At 34.4% G+C, this 15,975-nt stretch overlaps 1 protein-coding gene across 2 annotated transcripts; it reads left to right on the top strand.

Moving 5' to 3' along the window:
- The first annotated feature begins 5,403 nt into the window (after nucleotides 1–5,403).
- Nucleotides 5,404–15,612, top strand: LOC108208999 (paired amphipathic helix protein Sin3-like 3). Of its 2 annotated transcripts, none has more exons than XM_017379673.2 (24): nucleotides 5,404–5,547; nucleotides 5,692–5,722; nucleotides 5,874–6,010; nucleotides 6,604–6,759; nucleotides 6,857–7,049; nucleotides 7,132–7,230; nucleotides 7,355–7,519; nucleotides 7,611–7,833; nucleotides 8,503–8,639; nucleotides 9,588–9,663; nucleotides 9,758–9,787; nucleotides 10,030–10,286; nucleotides 10,378–10,532; nucleotides 10,819–10,946; nucleotides 11,030–11,284; nucleotides 11,953–12,609; nucleotides 12,727–12,800; nucleotides 13,316–13,945; nucleotides 14,056–14,147; nucleotides 14,231–14,369; nucleotides 14,441–14,593; nucleotides 14,698–14,858; nucleotides 14,929–15,040; nucleotides 15,148–15,612. In XM_017379673.2, exons 3-24 carry the CDS (start codon nucleotides 5,937–5,939, stop codon nucleotides 15,298–15,300), a joined length of 4,119 nt encoding a protein of 1,372 aa, XP_017235162.1. In that variant the 5' UTR covers nucleotides 5,404–5,547; nucleotides 5,692–5,722; nucleotides 5,874–5,936; the 3' UTR covers nucleotides 15,301–15,612. The 2 variants fall into 2 exon arrangements, with proteins under 2 accessions (XP_017235162.1, XP_017235161.1); XM_017379672.2 differs by having other exon boundaries at nucleotides 7,608–7,833.
- Nucleotides 15,613–15,975: the final 363 nt, after the last annotated feature.

Raw genomic sequence — 15,975 nt, 5'->3', positions numbered from 1 at the left:
AAGGGGTGGATTGATTGGGTTGTAAGGAGAGATTCGCCGGTGACCGGAGGGAGGAAGTAGTGAGATGGGTTCGATTGACAGGTGTGGGTCGAGGAAGGAGATGGCGGCGGGAATTTGGGAGAGAGAGAGAGAGAGAGAGATTTTGTGGCGGTAGACCACCGCCGGAGCCGACTTCCGGCGAACGGTGGTGACAGTGGTGACCAGGGGGAAAAGAGTAGATGAGGGGAGAGGTACTGCAGGGTAAAACCATAACCTCCATAGTGAAAAAAAAATCTAAATAATAAAAATTAAAATAATATTGATAAAATAAGAGTATGTTGGGATGATAAAATAAAAACTAAAATGTGTATAATACTAATGTTTAGTAATGAGGATTGGTGCTAATATATAATATAATAAGGGAAATGAGAATTATTAAATAAATATAAAGGGGAATATTAATAAATGGAGTAGCATGAATAAAATGATGCATAAAGGTAATTGATGGGGACATTGATAGATAGTTAGAATAAAATGAAAAAGGATCAGAAGTTGAGAATATAATAATGGTAAGGTTAATTTTAGTATTAAATAATCATTTTTGAAATTAGTTGAATAGATGATAAGTGAGCCTGCAGCAGTTGGACAAAACATGCACGACAGGATCTCTCATTTCTTAACTAAACCTTTATAAAAGTGATGTATAAAGAGTTTATTACGGGAAGGTCATTAAGTATTAATTTAGCAATGAATGAATAATTAAGGTTGAGTTGGAAATTTTGATGAGTAGATTGGGGAAGGAAGAATAACAAATGAGGATTGATTACTATCCATTTTAAAAATATTCTATGGAATTAAAGATATAAAGTTTGGTCAAGGAAAGTGATTGATTAATTGATTAAAGAGACTAAACTAATTAGACGTGAATTAATAGATAGTATATAATTAACTCTTTTAAGTTGTTAAAAGTTGACGTTATTAAATTATTATTTTATGTGTCATAGAATATATATATTGTCTGGAAAGGACGAAGCAAAATTATATAATTTCGGAATTCCCAAAGCTAAGGACTCGAGGCAAGTTCACTATCCTTATCTCTATTTAAGTTGTTTAGTTACCTTAATTGTTTGATCAAATAATATTTTAAATACCTCGACTATGTCCTTCGCTCCAATATAAGTTATAAATCATTAAAGTGAACTCCTAAAATTGATTACGTAATTCAACCTTCCTTTTGTCCAGGAATGGTTAAAGATTTATTTCTAATAGAAGATGTATTGTTCATATCTTCTAATTGACAATGATTAATTGATTGGTTAAGGATTTGTTTCTGATAGAAGATGTATTGTTCACATCTTCTGGTTAATAGTGATTGATTGATAAATCAGAAGAGTTTGTTCGGAGAATGTTCTTTCTACTCGGAGAATTCTTGTTCGGCTGGTCAACACGAATTTATTAAATTCGTGGTGAAGAGGAAAGTTACTATCTGGTAAGGCAGATAGTAGGGTTCCAGTGTTAAACCCTGATGCTAGCAAAGAGAGTGTTGGTGTGTCTCTAGTGGTGACGATCAGACCACTGGGACTACACAGGAGAATGATATTCACGAAATGGTATTTGATCGGACCATGTAGTGATATCGAGAGGTTGGAAGACCAGCAAATTCTTTGATTTAAAACTTGTTCTGGTATTTGATGCTTTGTTGATTTAAACTGTATTCAGTGCCCTAAATGCATAAATTGTTAAATGCTATCTACAATTATGTGAGCTTGCTGAGCATGTAAGTGCTCATTCTTGCATCTATGTTTTATCAACTAGCAGTAAAAAGCGAGTATGGCGCGAATCAAGTTAACCGCTCGGAAGCGGGTGCGAGCTCGGATAAGGGAAAGGCGCATCACTCCAGCTGAAGCTGCCAGACAACGAAGAATAGTAGGGACTCGAGCTGTAGTTGTTTCTTTTTGGTTTCAACCCTGTTTATATGTAATCATATTAGTAGTTTGGATGTAAGTTAGACGATCGACCCTGGACTTGTGGGGCGAGAGTCAGATATTGTATAATATTAATATCTATGCAAGTGTTGTTTTGATGTCAAATGCTAGTGATGAGCCAGATCTGCGGGAAGCGGATTTGGGGTCGTCACATATATTTAGGAGAATGATTCGAATCCGTGACATTTGTATGTTAAATAATAAATTTGAGAGAAAGGTCTTGGTCCGTGACATTCATATGTTAGTAGTATGTATTTAGAAAAATAACGCTGAACAACTTCATTTTATGTTTTGATGTATACAAGGGATGCTATGACGCTATAATATCGTTGAGCACAAAATTATCTTATTAATTTGGAATTTTTCATGACAAAAGTTTTTTTTTCTGCTAAACTTATGTTACTTTCATTCGTATTTGTATGTTCTCGAACAGGCCAGTTGTGATAGAAAAACATTCTTCTCTGTACTGTTATCTCGAGGGAAGGACTTGTAATGTGATAATTGGCAGCTATTATTTTGTTGTATGAAATGTCTATTTTCCACCTTATCTCTTACTGCTTCTTCCCTGCTCCGTTCTCGGCTCGGTGATAACTAAGGAATTTCTCTGTAATTTTGAAAATTCCAGGTACGAATAAATTCAGCAGGAAATTGGAGAAGTTGCGGTTAGGGGTGAGCAAAACCGAACCGGAACCGAAAAACCAAACCGAACCGTGTAAATTCGGTTCGGTCCTAATTTTCTGAAAATTCGGTTCGGTTCGGTCCGGACCGAATAGACCGAAATAAAGTTCGGTCCGGTTCGGTCCGTAAAAAAATATTTCGGTCCGGACCGAATAGACCGAACAATCCAAAATATATATATTTTATATTTATATTTATATTATATATATATCTTATACGTTATAATTATAATATCTAATTTGTAAATTTAATTATATCTACCTTTAATGAATTGGGGGTGATTAATTAATATGAATTTTTTTAAAATAAAACATGAATTTTAATTTTATTTATAATTTAATTTTTTATTTTTAAAATAATTTCGGTCCTTTTGGTCCGGACCGGACCGAACCGAATTATTTCGGTTCGATCCGGTTCGGTCCATGATAAAACTTCGGTCCAAAAAAAATTCAAAGTTCGGTTCTCGGTCCATTCGATTCAGTCCGGTTTTGGACCGAACCGACCGAATGCTTAGCCCTAGTTGCGGTAATATTTATATAAAAGTTTATATTCACTTTTCAAAACACCCAATCCCACTCCCCTTTTACAAAATTGGAATAATGTCTTATATTTTTGTTCATATAATCATATTATATAACAATAACTAGATTAATTATGGCCAGACTGCAGAAAAATCGAATATCACTGAAATACAATTAGGTATATATTTTATCCTTACTAAAAAAAAGGTATATATTATATCATCTTCTGAGCACACATGTAGAAAAATGAAGCACATGGTAGTCTAGCTAGGAGGGCCAATAAGATTGCTGGGAAACGAACATGTTAGCTGCATATGGTGTCATGGTTAAGTTTTTTACTTATAATATTGCATTCAAACATTTAACATATACTGTATGTACTCCAGTAGTGATCAATGTTTTTCTATTTTCTTGAACAGCTACCATTTATGTCTCATATCAATAGTTCAGACCTTGGTGTAAACGTTTAACTATGGCTAACTGGCTATGTACTACGTAAATTTCCTGATCTTTAATAAACCATTGGCTGAACGTTTGGAGGCACACAAGTATACAGTAATACAGATGCTACGTCTCTATGCTACGTTTAATAACTAATATATTGCTGACGGAATCAAACTTTGGTCCTCTGTTAGCATCATAGTTAGCATAAAAAATTTAATTGGGTCAATATAACAATTATAATGTAATGTACAAATATTAAATTACAAATTTTTATATCTTTAACTTTAATAATACTTACTCCGTGTGTGTGCAAATTCTCTGCTTTAGAGCAACTCCAACCATAACTAAAATTGATGTCATAAATCAAAATTTCAGGCATGTGAAGCAAATTAATGCTTCAACAATGTCTAGTAGTGCCTTTAAATATGATAAAAATACGAGGACATGCAACCACAACCTCTTTGAGACGCTATTTATGCATGCCCTAAATCATTTTTGTTAGTAAATTTTTTTTTTTTACTTCCATTTCAACCAATTTCTCTCCTCTTTTCTTTTCATTTCCCTCCAATAACAATTCAAATATATTACTAATAAGGCACAATAATGAGATAGTTATTGGAGTTGATATATCAAGATATTTACTAAATCATTAGGACACTATATATCATATATATATATATATATATATATATATATATATATATATATATAAGAAATTGTTAGGATATTATTGGACTTGCTCTTATTTTGGTACACTTTGAAACTTATATAAAGTATAGTTGCATAATATATTTTTAAATTTTAAGGATATTATAATTTAAATTTTTTTATTTTTAATTATTTTTTAAACTCTATACCGTACGACTTTAAATTTATTATTTATTTAAAGACAAACAGCAGCTGCTCCTTGCAAACTAAATTGATCAATTGTAGCGAAGCCCACTAATTGTTGAACGGGACGCACGGTGGGCTGGCCTGACTTAAATAGGGCTGAGTGATGTAATGACCTGCTCTTCTCAGATTGAGTGTGATTAATGTATACACGTTGGCCCGGTCTCTGAAATTTAATTTTCAAGTTAAAGCAGAATATATTTATTTATAGGAGAAATGAGAGACCAACTTTAAATTAACAATTTAAATATATTAGTGGTTGAAAATGCATTTTTGAGCTAGTTGTTTCACTTTGATGATTTTATATGTTAAAAGTTAAAACTTTCTATCATTTTTAGTTGTTATATAATATATTTTATTTAATCTTCTTTCATAAAGGAATTAATTATAATTAAGGTGTCTGTATATTTAAATTAATAAAATATTAAAAATGTCGGATTAATTTCTCAGAAAATTATTCGGAAAAAAAGATATCCTATCAAAGTTATATAACGAGAAAAATTGTATGAATAAGTATCATAACTTATTTTATATTCACAAATTATATAAAAAATATGTTAGGATCGAAAATATCAATTTACGTAATAATCTAGATTTATTTAATACAACGTTTTTTAATATATTAAATATGAGTACAAAATTATTTGATTTTAATATTAGTGGAACCGCGATCTTTATCAATTTATGAGTATTAATTCAAAAAATTCTATAATTTAAAGGATTCTAGTGGAAAAGAAATTAGAATATGGTATTGCTTAGTAAAAATAAAAATCGAAAGCATAACAATTATATCATACTACGTATACTAACGAAAAGCGTAACAGTATTCATTATTTTTCTCTTTACAAAGGTTTTATTCACAAAGACCAAAATTATAAGCCAAATCTCTCACCCTCAAATCTCTCATTCTACTGCTATTGAGATAGATACACATTCATATATTGTCTTGCGTACCGAGAAAGAGAGCGAGAGAGAGAGGCAGAGAGAGGCCAATTTTGCAGAATTTATATACATACGATATTTGTATGCACACAGAGAGCTTCTAACAAGTAATCTCTCGATGAATATTGCTCTGTTCTTCGATCTTAATTGTTATCTGTAAATTTATAAAAAAAATTACATTATCATCTTATTTTATTATATTATATGCTTATCTTTACTTACAGTTAATGTAATTTTTGATTTTGTTGCAGGATTTATCATCTAAAAGTGATTTGTTTGCAGGTAATTCATCATATATACGCGTATTTGTGTGCGTGTTTTTGTGTTTCAATGAAGCTTGTTTAGTGGTGCTAAATTTGATTAATTTGTGATTATGAGGTTAATTAGATCTGTTTTTGTTAATTTTGACTGAATTACGGAGTTTCAAATATAGATGATGGATGATATTGGAGTGGATAGAGCATGATTTGTTGTAGAGTTGAATTTAATTAGAGAGATGAAGAGGTCTGTAGATGATGCTTATATGAATTCGCAGCTTAAACGTCCCACGGTTTCTTCCCGCCCTGAACCGTAAGTCTTTCTCATTTTCCGTATTAATTTTCTGTTTATTTTGACAATTCTTGTTGATTAATAATTGAATCTATTGTTACAGAGTGTTGGCAATGAAATTAAGTTCAATAATAAGTCTGAATTTGTTATGTTGTAATAGTTTTTAAGGTAAAGCTGACCCTTATTTAGCAAACAATAAAATTGAATCTTGATTAGCAGTTTGTTAAATTCGTTATTGGTTTATTTTTGCAAAATATTAATAGTTTTCATGTAGTTTCTTTACTTGATTTAACTTGGAATTTATACTTAAAAGCTTATACTCTACACTTGTTGTTCTTGGTGTTGTAATTAATTATTTCCTTATTACCGATGTTACTCTTTCTATAATTCGAATCAGAAAGATTATTTTTTCATTGGGAAGAACTTTGTTGCCTGGACTTGCGTGGTTTAGCTTTTGGAGATGTGGTCAACTCAATGTGTTGCACTTCTTTCTTCACTTAACAATTGTTTAGAGATAGTCGCTGGCAAGATAATTTCTTCTAATAATTTTATTAGCAATATTGTTCTTACAGTTGATTTTTTTTCTCCCCAATTTTTATTCTCGAAATATACAGCTCTGGGCAAGCTCAGATGAATGGTGGAGGCAGCACGCAAAAACTAACAACAAATGATGCCCTAACATACCTGAAGGCTGTGAAGGACATTTTTCATGATAAAAGAGAACAATATGATGAGTTTCTTGAAGTTATGAAAGATTTTAAGGCTCAAAGGTTTGAAAGTTGTGTTCTTTATTCTACCTTTTTCAGCTGATGCATTTATGAACTTTCTAATTAGTCATCTCAGTTTGTGTTCATTTCTTGTTGATAGAATTGATACAACAGGTGTCATAGAAAGGGTAAAGGAATTATTTAAAGGACACCATGCACTGATTTTAGGATTTAATACCTTTCTGCCCAAGGGATACGAGATTACTATTCGGGATGGTGAACCTTACGGTCCAGACCCGGCGAAGAAGTCAGTTGCATTCGAGGAGGCCATTAAATTTGTAAACAAAATTAAGGTGAAAGCTACATTCAATTGGACTTTCCATGTACTTGCCCTTTTCCTGTTTCCCAACTAATATCCCCTTTTTGCCTGCTCAGACAAGGTTTCAAGGTGATGATCAGGTTTACAAGTCTTTCCTCGACATCTTGAATATGTATAGAAGGGAAAGCAAAAGCATCAAAGATGTCTATCGCGAGGCACGTTTGTCTTATCAACTGTGTAGATTTACACCTTTCCTTTCTTTATACATTACTACTTACAAGCCTTTGTATTCTAGAACTTCCTTTTTCTACTGTAGAATAATTTGCCACCCATTTGCAGGTTTCTGACCTTTTCCGTGATCACCCAGACCTTTTAGTCGAGTTTGCTCACTTCTTACCCGATTCCACAGGGACAGCGTCAATTCATTATGCTCACACCACAAGGAACCCCATCCTGTATCGTGATGATAGGAGCTTACCCATGACAACAATGAGGCCTATACATGTGGGAAAGTTAAATATGTAAACCAACAATTTAGAATCTCAGCACTCCTTTTAATTAATATAAAAACCTTTTCATGTTTTGCTATTAGCAGAAAGGCATATCTTCACATGCTGACTGTGACATCAGCACTGACCGAGCTGATCCAGATGAAAAAGAGCTGGCGAGAGTTGACAAAGAGCAGAGAAGGCGTGGTGACAAAGAGCGAGACAAGGATCGAGATGATAAAGATATAGACCAGGACATTAAATGTTCTCCGCAAAAACGCAAGAATGCCCATAGAGTTGATGACATTGTCACTGACCCATATAATAAAGGTGAAGATGTAGAACCTCTAGACTGTCTACAAGGGTCGCTACTATTGGATAGCACTTGGATATACCTGTCTTAGGCTGTATAATTGTCACCAGTTTTCTAGACTACTCTGTACTATTAAGTATTGGTAGTCTTTCAGCAGAAAGCCAGGATATGATTCAGGCTGACCTTTGCCTTTGTTCATAATGCTATTTGAACTACAAGGGTTTCACACTCTAGATTCACTTGTGTGTATATATTGACCCATCTTTTCTCTATAGCGACCTTTCCTGACAATTTAGGGAAGTTTAAAAATCTTCCGGACTTGCATTAGGTCATTGGGATTTTCCTTTTATAACGCATATTCAATCATACCGGCATGGATGGTAGAACGCGGGTCTCCACAACCCGATGTTTAAAAATCTTGCAGACTTGTATTAGGTCATTGGTTTCAGTTCTCCCACCACACTTGCATTTTAATCTTTTTCAGAAATTCATGGTTTTTTAGTTTTCAATTGTATGGGAAGTTCTGCAGAGTAGGTTCGTTTTTGGTCCTTTAATTTTATATATACGGAAGTACTTCTTTTTGTCATTTATTGTTATTTTTCTTCTCATTGTTATTATTATTTTTAATTTGGTCACATGCCGTTTTGTCTTCTTTTTCTTCTGTAATTTAGTTTTTGTTGAATCAGGTATGCTTGAAGAAGGATGTTCCTTTTTTGAGAAGGTGAAGGAGAGGCTACGTAATTCAGAGCAGTATCTGGAAATTTACAGGTGTCTCGATGTTTTCAACAGAGGCATAATCACACGGTCGGAATTGGATTCTCTGGTAAGGCTTATGACATTTATAACATTGTCATTTTTACGATAATGTAGTGGTTATATTGTCTGAAGCCTTAAGCATATGCTGATATGCAATACAGTATCAAGTAGGATCTATCGTTGCTTGCAAGTTTAACTTTTTCAGGAAATGAATATTAAAAAAGAGAGCAGTCACAGGACATAGGAGGAGAATATCAGAGTTGGGTGATTTTTACTGGTTTAAATAGAGAACACTTGATTATTAGGTAGTTGCCAAGAGTGAAAGGGTTTGTGATTATTAGGTAGTTGCCAAGAGTGAAAGGCAGTTTGTGAGGTAAGAAGTTGGTGAAAGTCTCCACACATATTTTATCTGAGAGTTATATTAAAGCTAATAGTCTTCTATTTATAAGCAACTAACTACTTCTCTAGTGGTTAAGTACTGATTTACTACAGTACTAGGACAGTCAACTATACTCTACTATACAATTTAGAGGGTACAGCTCTTCACGTTTCACAAGTCTACCTTGCCAAACTTTGTTGTGGTATGAAGGTATGAAGCAGTATACATAGAGGTCCACTGATAAACAGAATTGACATAATTGTTTTTGTCTCTCCTTTTGTGCACATGATGTCAATTTCCAACACTGTCTATGAAATTATAGTTGATTGATTAATTTGATGGTATTGTTACGTTATTTAGAAAAGTAAAACTGACTACATAAAAAGAACATCATAATAGGGACACATATAGATTGGAATTATAATTAGGATGTACAGAGCAAGAAAAAATCCATTTCCGGAACACTTATAATTATAAACACAGATGGTATGGGTAAGTGATTTGAGTTGGAACCTTGTTATACCAGACCTTGTTTATGAACACAGACTATTAGAGATGTCCTCCCTTTGATTATTCGGCACGTATATCACGGTGCAAACTAAGAGCTAATAAATTCGAGCCATTTCTTTTGTTTAGGTTGGTAATATTATCGGAAGGTATTCAGACCTTATGGAAGGCTTCAATGAAATCATAAACCGCGCTGATAAGATTGGTATGATATAATTGTTTAGTAATTTATTGGTCACTAAATATTTTTAGAATGCTCGTGTTTGTGGATTACTGTCTAATAAAAGCCTTTCATGCAGGGGGTTTTCTTGCTGGTATTCTGAGCAAAAGTAAGTATTGTGGTTTACTACTTTAATTTTTGTTTTAGTTTAATTTCGTCTTACAATATTACAAAGAGTGCTCTTTATTGCTTACTTTCGTGGAGTCTTTCTGGAATTTGAAATTGAATATACGCAGATAAAGCCATAGGCTACAATTTAGTTTATGTTTTGACCATTATGTCACTACTACGGGTTTTTACTTTTTATCCTTGTTAGTTTCTCAAGTTCTGACTGAACCTGTATTGGTCCAGGATTTTTGTGGAGTGATGGGCATTTACCTAGATCGGGAAAGATGGATGATAGAGATAGAGACGACGATAATATGGACCGTGAAAGCAAAGAGAGGGATGGACTTGATAAAGGAGTAGGCTCCGGAAACAAGGATGTGTCGGGAAACAGAATTTCTCTATATTCGAGCAAGGATAAGTTTTTGGCTAAACCAATTCAAGAACTTGACCTTTCTAACTGTGAGAGCTGCACACCTAGTTACCGTCTTTTGCCTAACAATGTAGGTGGCCCTTCTCTTGGGTGCATTTAAAAATTGAGTTAATTAGCTTATGAAGGCTTTATTCATTTTCTGATAATTTTAAACAATGCAGTATCCGATTCCTTCAGTAAGCCAGAGAACAAATATTGGTGTTGAAGTATTGAATGATCACTGGGTTTCAGTCACTTCAGGAAGTGAGGATTACTCTTTTAAACACATGCGCAAAAACCAGTATGAGGAAAGCTTGTTTCGATGTGAAGATGATAGGTGGGTACTTCTGCCATTTCTTTTGTTGAATGGCACACTACTGTTGCTATATTTGCTCCTAATATTTGCTCATACTGCATCTGGCAAAAAATCGCCCATGCTTGCCAATTTATTTGTGTATACAAATCTTTCCCAGAAAATAATCCTTTGTGGACTGATATATCTATAGTCATATGTGATATATATCCGCTTCTATAAGTCAATATGTTGAACCTTGAACCCATTTTTCAAATTGTTACCTGTATATAATTCAAGTTGTTGATGCTATTGATATTTATGATGTCAGATTTGAACTGGACATGTTACTGGAATCTGTTAACGTGACAACAAAACGCGTTGAAGAACTATTAGACAGGATCAATGATAATTCCATCAAAACGGACAGCTTGATTCATATCGAAGACCATTTTACAGGTTAGATCTAGCAAGTGAACAATGATTCTCCCGAGTATTAATCTTTGCTTCCTTGCTGACTTCTCTTCTCTGGTTTCTTGTAGCTTTAAATCTAAGGTGCATTGAACGTCTGTATGGTGATCACGGGCTTGACGTGATGGATGTATTAAGGAAAAATGCACCTCTTGCCCTGCCAGTAATATTAACACGCTTGAAGCAGAAACAAGAAGAGTGGGCGAGATGTCGTTCTGATTTCAATAAAGTTTGGGCTGAAATCTATTCTAAGAACTACCATAAATCACTTGATCACAGGAGTTTTTATTTTAAGCAGCAAGATTCAAAGAGCCTGAGCACAAAAGGTATTTTGGTCTTAGTATCCCACTTAACTTGACAAATAGTGTTTATGGTTAGCTGATTTCATATCATTTTTTCTGTCTAAAAAATTAGGTTAGATATGTGGTTCTTGTTTTCATTCAAACATCCGTGATATGTGTCATTATGGCCAATAACTGCTAAATAACTGATTGCAACAGAGTATTCTCTTTTCTTGAGTTATTTCTTTGTCTTGTAGTGAATTCAAAGCCCTCCTTTCTTCACTCGTCCTTTTTAGATGCATTCCTGGGCATAGCTGTCGATCTCAATTTCTGTCCATAACTCATACATCTTTGTGTTGTCATTACTCTATGTTTTCTTCCATGCTGTCTAATATGAGCTTATATGCAATCAGTGTTCATCTTCCTGTCTATTTTGCCTATGCATGCTTGATCTTCTATTAAACACTATTAGTATTCAATTGTGTGGAGGCAAGTTGGTATTCTGGGATCCTAAGACCACTATAAAACTTATATAAGAGTGGAATATGGACCAATAGCTATATCTAAAGTTGTACAAGTCTGCAAGAGTATAGGACATGGAAGAACATAGTAGTCTCAAGTTGTATGTCATATTAAACATGCTTAGATAATATGATTCATATCAGACACTATCTACTCATCTACCCAACTTGATATCTTTCTTTTTTTGGAAGCATTGCTGACTGAGATCAAAGAAATCAACGAAACTCAACATAGAGAGGATGATGTATTGTTATCTCTTGGTGCTGGAAACAGAAGGCCTGTTGTACCAAATTTGGATTTTAAATATCCTGATTCGGACATTCATGAAGATCTTTATCAGCTCATTAAATATTCCTGTGGAGAAATATGTTCAACTGAACAGTTGGATAAAGTTATGAAGGTGTGGACGACATTCCTCGAACCAGTGCTTGGTGTTCCATCTCATCCGCATTGTGCAGAAGACACTGAAGATTTTGTTAAGGGTAATAGTGTTGTCCCTGGTTGTGGAGATAGTGATGGTAGTCCTCTTGGTTCAGCCGTTGTAAGTAATTGCAAACACTCGAAACCATCTCGAAATGGAGATGATAATACTCCCCCTGAGTATTCGAGTACCTCTAGAGCATGGTTAGTAAACTCCGGTAATGGGGTTAAGGAAAATGGTTATCACGATCCAGATCATATTGCACATAAGAACAACTTATGCCAAGATGGAAATGCGCAAATTATTGCTACTGCAGCAGATATTACATCAAGGATCAGCAAGAATGAACAGCTAGCATGTTCAAGTGTCTCAATTTCAGCTGGAGTAGAGGAAAGTCATGGAAGGCTTGAAGGGGGGCATACATCAGGTAGGTACTCTTACAATCTGTGGTTATCACTTATCATCTTCTTCTTTGAGCAATTTTCCTCATTCAGTTGCTACAAAAAATTTAATTCTTCTTTTTCAATACTTATCCCCTTGCCAGGTCTCTGTGCAACTCCTTTGAAACCTGGTAAAGCTGTGGCTGATGGACTTTCTGAAAAGTTACCTTCGTCAGAGGTATTGCTGTGTCCAAGAGTTCCTTAGTTGGAAGCTTGTTTCTTCTGCTCTAGTACAAAATGAGCTGGTTAATTGGTTATGGAATGATTCGGGGTTTTAGTTTTTTCTTCGTTCTTGTGATCCTCATGAGACTAGATGCACTTTGACCATTTCTGTGGAACCATGATGCAGTACATTTCACCTGTTTCATTATTTTAAATGTGTTTGTTGCTGATCAAATTGAGAAAAAAATAAGTTAATTGTTTTATATAATTAAACACACTGGCCCACCCTCCTTGCCTTTGACAAGGTTTGAACCCTCTACATCCCATGTAGGGTACAAGAGCGATACCTTGAGACCAAGATAAGTTAATTGTAAGAATCTGAAATTAATGGAAAGTTATTTAATATGAATTGGAAGGTTGTGTAGATAGTACTCATAGGAGATTTTACAATGCACCATCTGACAAGATGTAGCTTTCCTAAGTCGTCATGTTTTCTTTTTGGAAATTTCTTGATCTTTCTTGATGCTGCAGGGTGGTGATGGTACAAAACCAGTTTCATCTTCTAATGGAGCAGTGCCAGAAAGCATCAGAAATCGGAAATATAATGAAGAAAACGCTGGGCACAATAAAATTGAAAGAGAGGAGGGTGAATTATCCCCAAATGGAGATTTTGAAGAAGATAACTTCCAGGTGTATGGAGATTCTGCTGCAGAGGCTACTCGAAAACTCAAAACCGGTACCACAAATGTGCAAAAATATCAAACCAGCCAGAAAAAAGAAGTTTGTGGTGGAGAGAGACTTAAAACTGATGTTGATGCCTATAATGAAGGTGAGGAAAGTGCTCACAGATCATCAGACACAGAGAATGCCTCCGAAAATGGTGAAGCTTCAAGAAGTGAGTCTGCTGATGGAGATGATTGCTCCCATGAACGTGAAGTAGGAGAACAGGAAGAGAAGGCTGAGAGTGAGGGCGAGGCTGAAGGAACTGCAGACGCCCATGATAATGAAGGAGATGGAACACATGCACCGTTTTCTGGAAGTTTTTTACAATCAGTAAAGCCTCTCATTATGCACGTGCCTTCAACGACAAAGGAGAAGAAAAAGATATCTCAAATTTTTTATGGAAATGATTCTTTCTATGTGCTTTTCCGTCTTCATCAAGTAAGTTCACTTTGCTGTGAAATGCGTTTACTTGTTCATATTTCTGCAATTTCTGATTGACATCTGTCATTCATGCATCCTTCTAAACATTATGCTGTACCAATTATCAGACACTATATGAAAGAATAAAGTCCGCAAAGTCATCTGCTGAAAAGAATTGGAAGGGTTCAAATGATAAAACCCCAAATGATTTGTATGCTAGGTGAGTAATATTCCTGAGTTTGTTAAAGAATTAATATTCTGTTGTCATCAAACAGTACTCAGAATTTCCTTTATGCCGTACAGGTTTATAAATTCATTCTACAGTCTGCTGGATGGATCCTCTGATAATACAAAATTTGAGGATGAGTGCCGAGCTATGATGGGAGCCCAGTCATATGTTCTCTTCACATTAGACAAACTAATATATAAAATTGTCAAACAGGTACAGTGTGCATTATTCTTTCTTCCCTTCGTTTTTCTATTTATTAAAAAAACGGCATTATATCTTTGCAGTTGCAAGCAGTTGCAACAGATGAAATGGACAACAAACTGCTCCAGCTATATGCATATGAAAAATCAAGAAAAGGTGGGAGATTTGTTGATACAATATATCATGACAATGCCCGTGTCCTACTTCATGATGAGAACATATATCGTATTGAATGTGTAAGTCTACACTATTAGATTTTGTCCTTTATCTTAGCATAACATAATGTAAAGATCTGGAGGTGAGTTTATTCAGATAAAGATATATTTATTCTGAATTGCAGTCACCGGCACCACTGCATGTGTCTATACAACTTATGGATTATGGGTATGAGAAGCCTGAAGTAACTGCTGTTTCCATGGACCCAAACTTTGCATCTTATATGAACAATGATTTCCTTTCCCTTGTCCGAGACACAAAGAAGCCAGGGATTGCCTTGACGAGGTATTGAATGTGACGGGAATTTGTTTCAATACTGGTATCTATGACCACACTGATACAAATCTTATTGCAGAAATAAGCGCAAATTTGCATGCGAAGATGAGATATCCGTAACTAGCCAGGCCATGGAGGGGCTTCAAATCTTTAATGGTCTCGAATGCAAGATATCCTGCAATTCATACAAGGTGTCAAATCTTAAGAAACTTTGTTCCTTGTGTTGAATATATATTACATTTGTTTGCTTATTTTGTTGCTGATTCTTCTGTGAGCTTAAGAATATGAATATTGGCAGGTCTCTTATGTTTTAGATACTGAAGATTTCTTGTGCCGGATAAAAAGGAGAAGAACTAATCACTTGAGTGGATCAAACTGCGACTCGGCAAATCCTTCAAATGCTAGTTCAGACCGAGCAGAAAAGTTTAATAGATTGTTATGTGCCTTGTAGGATAATGCAATTATATGACCTCTAAAGTAGTATGGTTGCTTCAAAAAGATAAAAGGAAACAAGGGAAACACCTCTCAGATCCAACTTCTGAATCTAGTGGAAGTTCACATGCCAGCACACTGATGATATTTGTAGTCTTGGTAGTTTCTAGGTGATGTATTCTTTAGCAATGTCTTAAAATGTCAAATAACTACTCCAAAAAGCTGCATCTCTTTTGTTCTCAAGAACTCTGTTGCACACTTTATACAATATATCTTCGAGAGATTAAGTAGGAGCTTTTGTGGAATATAATGGTATTAGTTTGTTTTGCCATTGTAATAAGTTAACAGGACCCCTTATATATGCGTGCGCTGTGTCTTCTCCACTAGAAATGTTATTAGCTTTTGTGGAATCATAATGGTATTAATTTGCTCAATTAGTGTAATAATTACAATAACAAGTGAAACTGATTCAAATTAATTTTTCCGTTTATTTCATTCTTTTCAAACTTTGGTTTCATTTATCATATTCTTTTGTATATCAATATTACAATGTCAAAAAAAAAATTATATAGAATTATTAATTAGTTATAACCAAAAAAGAAATTGAATCTATTATCTTAAATGAAATAATTTATTAGTTTTCAGGACTCATAAAATTGTCTAATAAAATATTAAACTACTTAATATAAACTTT

Source organism: Daucus carota, chromosome 2 (genome assembly GCF_001625215.2).
Source record: "Daucus carota subsp. sativus chromosome 2, DH1 v3.0, whole genome shotgun sequence".
Taxonomy (NCBI): Eukaryota; Viridiplantae; Streptophyta; class Magnoliopsida; order Apiales; family Apiaceae; genus Daucus; species Daucus carota.
This window is presented reverse-complemented; position numbering and strand designations above follow the sequence as displayed.

What these genes read in the sequence shown, in the direction of transcription:
- LOC108208999 (XM_017379672.2), top strand. Translation starts at nt 5,937, where the DNA reads ATGAAGAGGTCTGTAGATGATGCTTATATGAATTCGCAGCTTAAACGT. An exon ending in TTTCGATGTGAAGATGATAG is followed by an intron (nt 10,533 to 10,818) that starts GTGGGTACTTCT and finishes TTATGATGTCAG; the next exon opens with ATTTGAACTGGACATGTTAC. An exon ending in TGCTTTTCCGTCTTCATCAA is followed by an intron (nt 13,946 to 14,055) that starts GTAAGTTCACTT and finishes ACCAATTATCAG; the next exon opens with ACACTATATGAAAGAATAAA.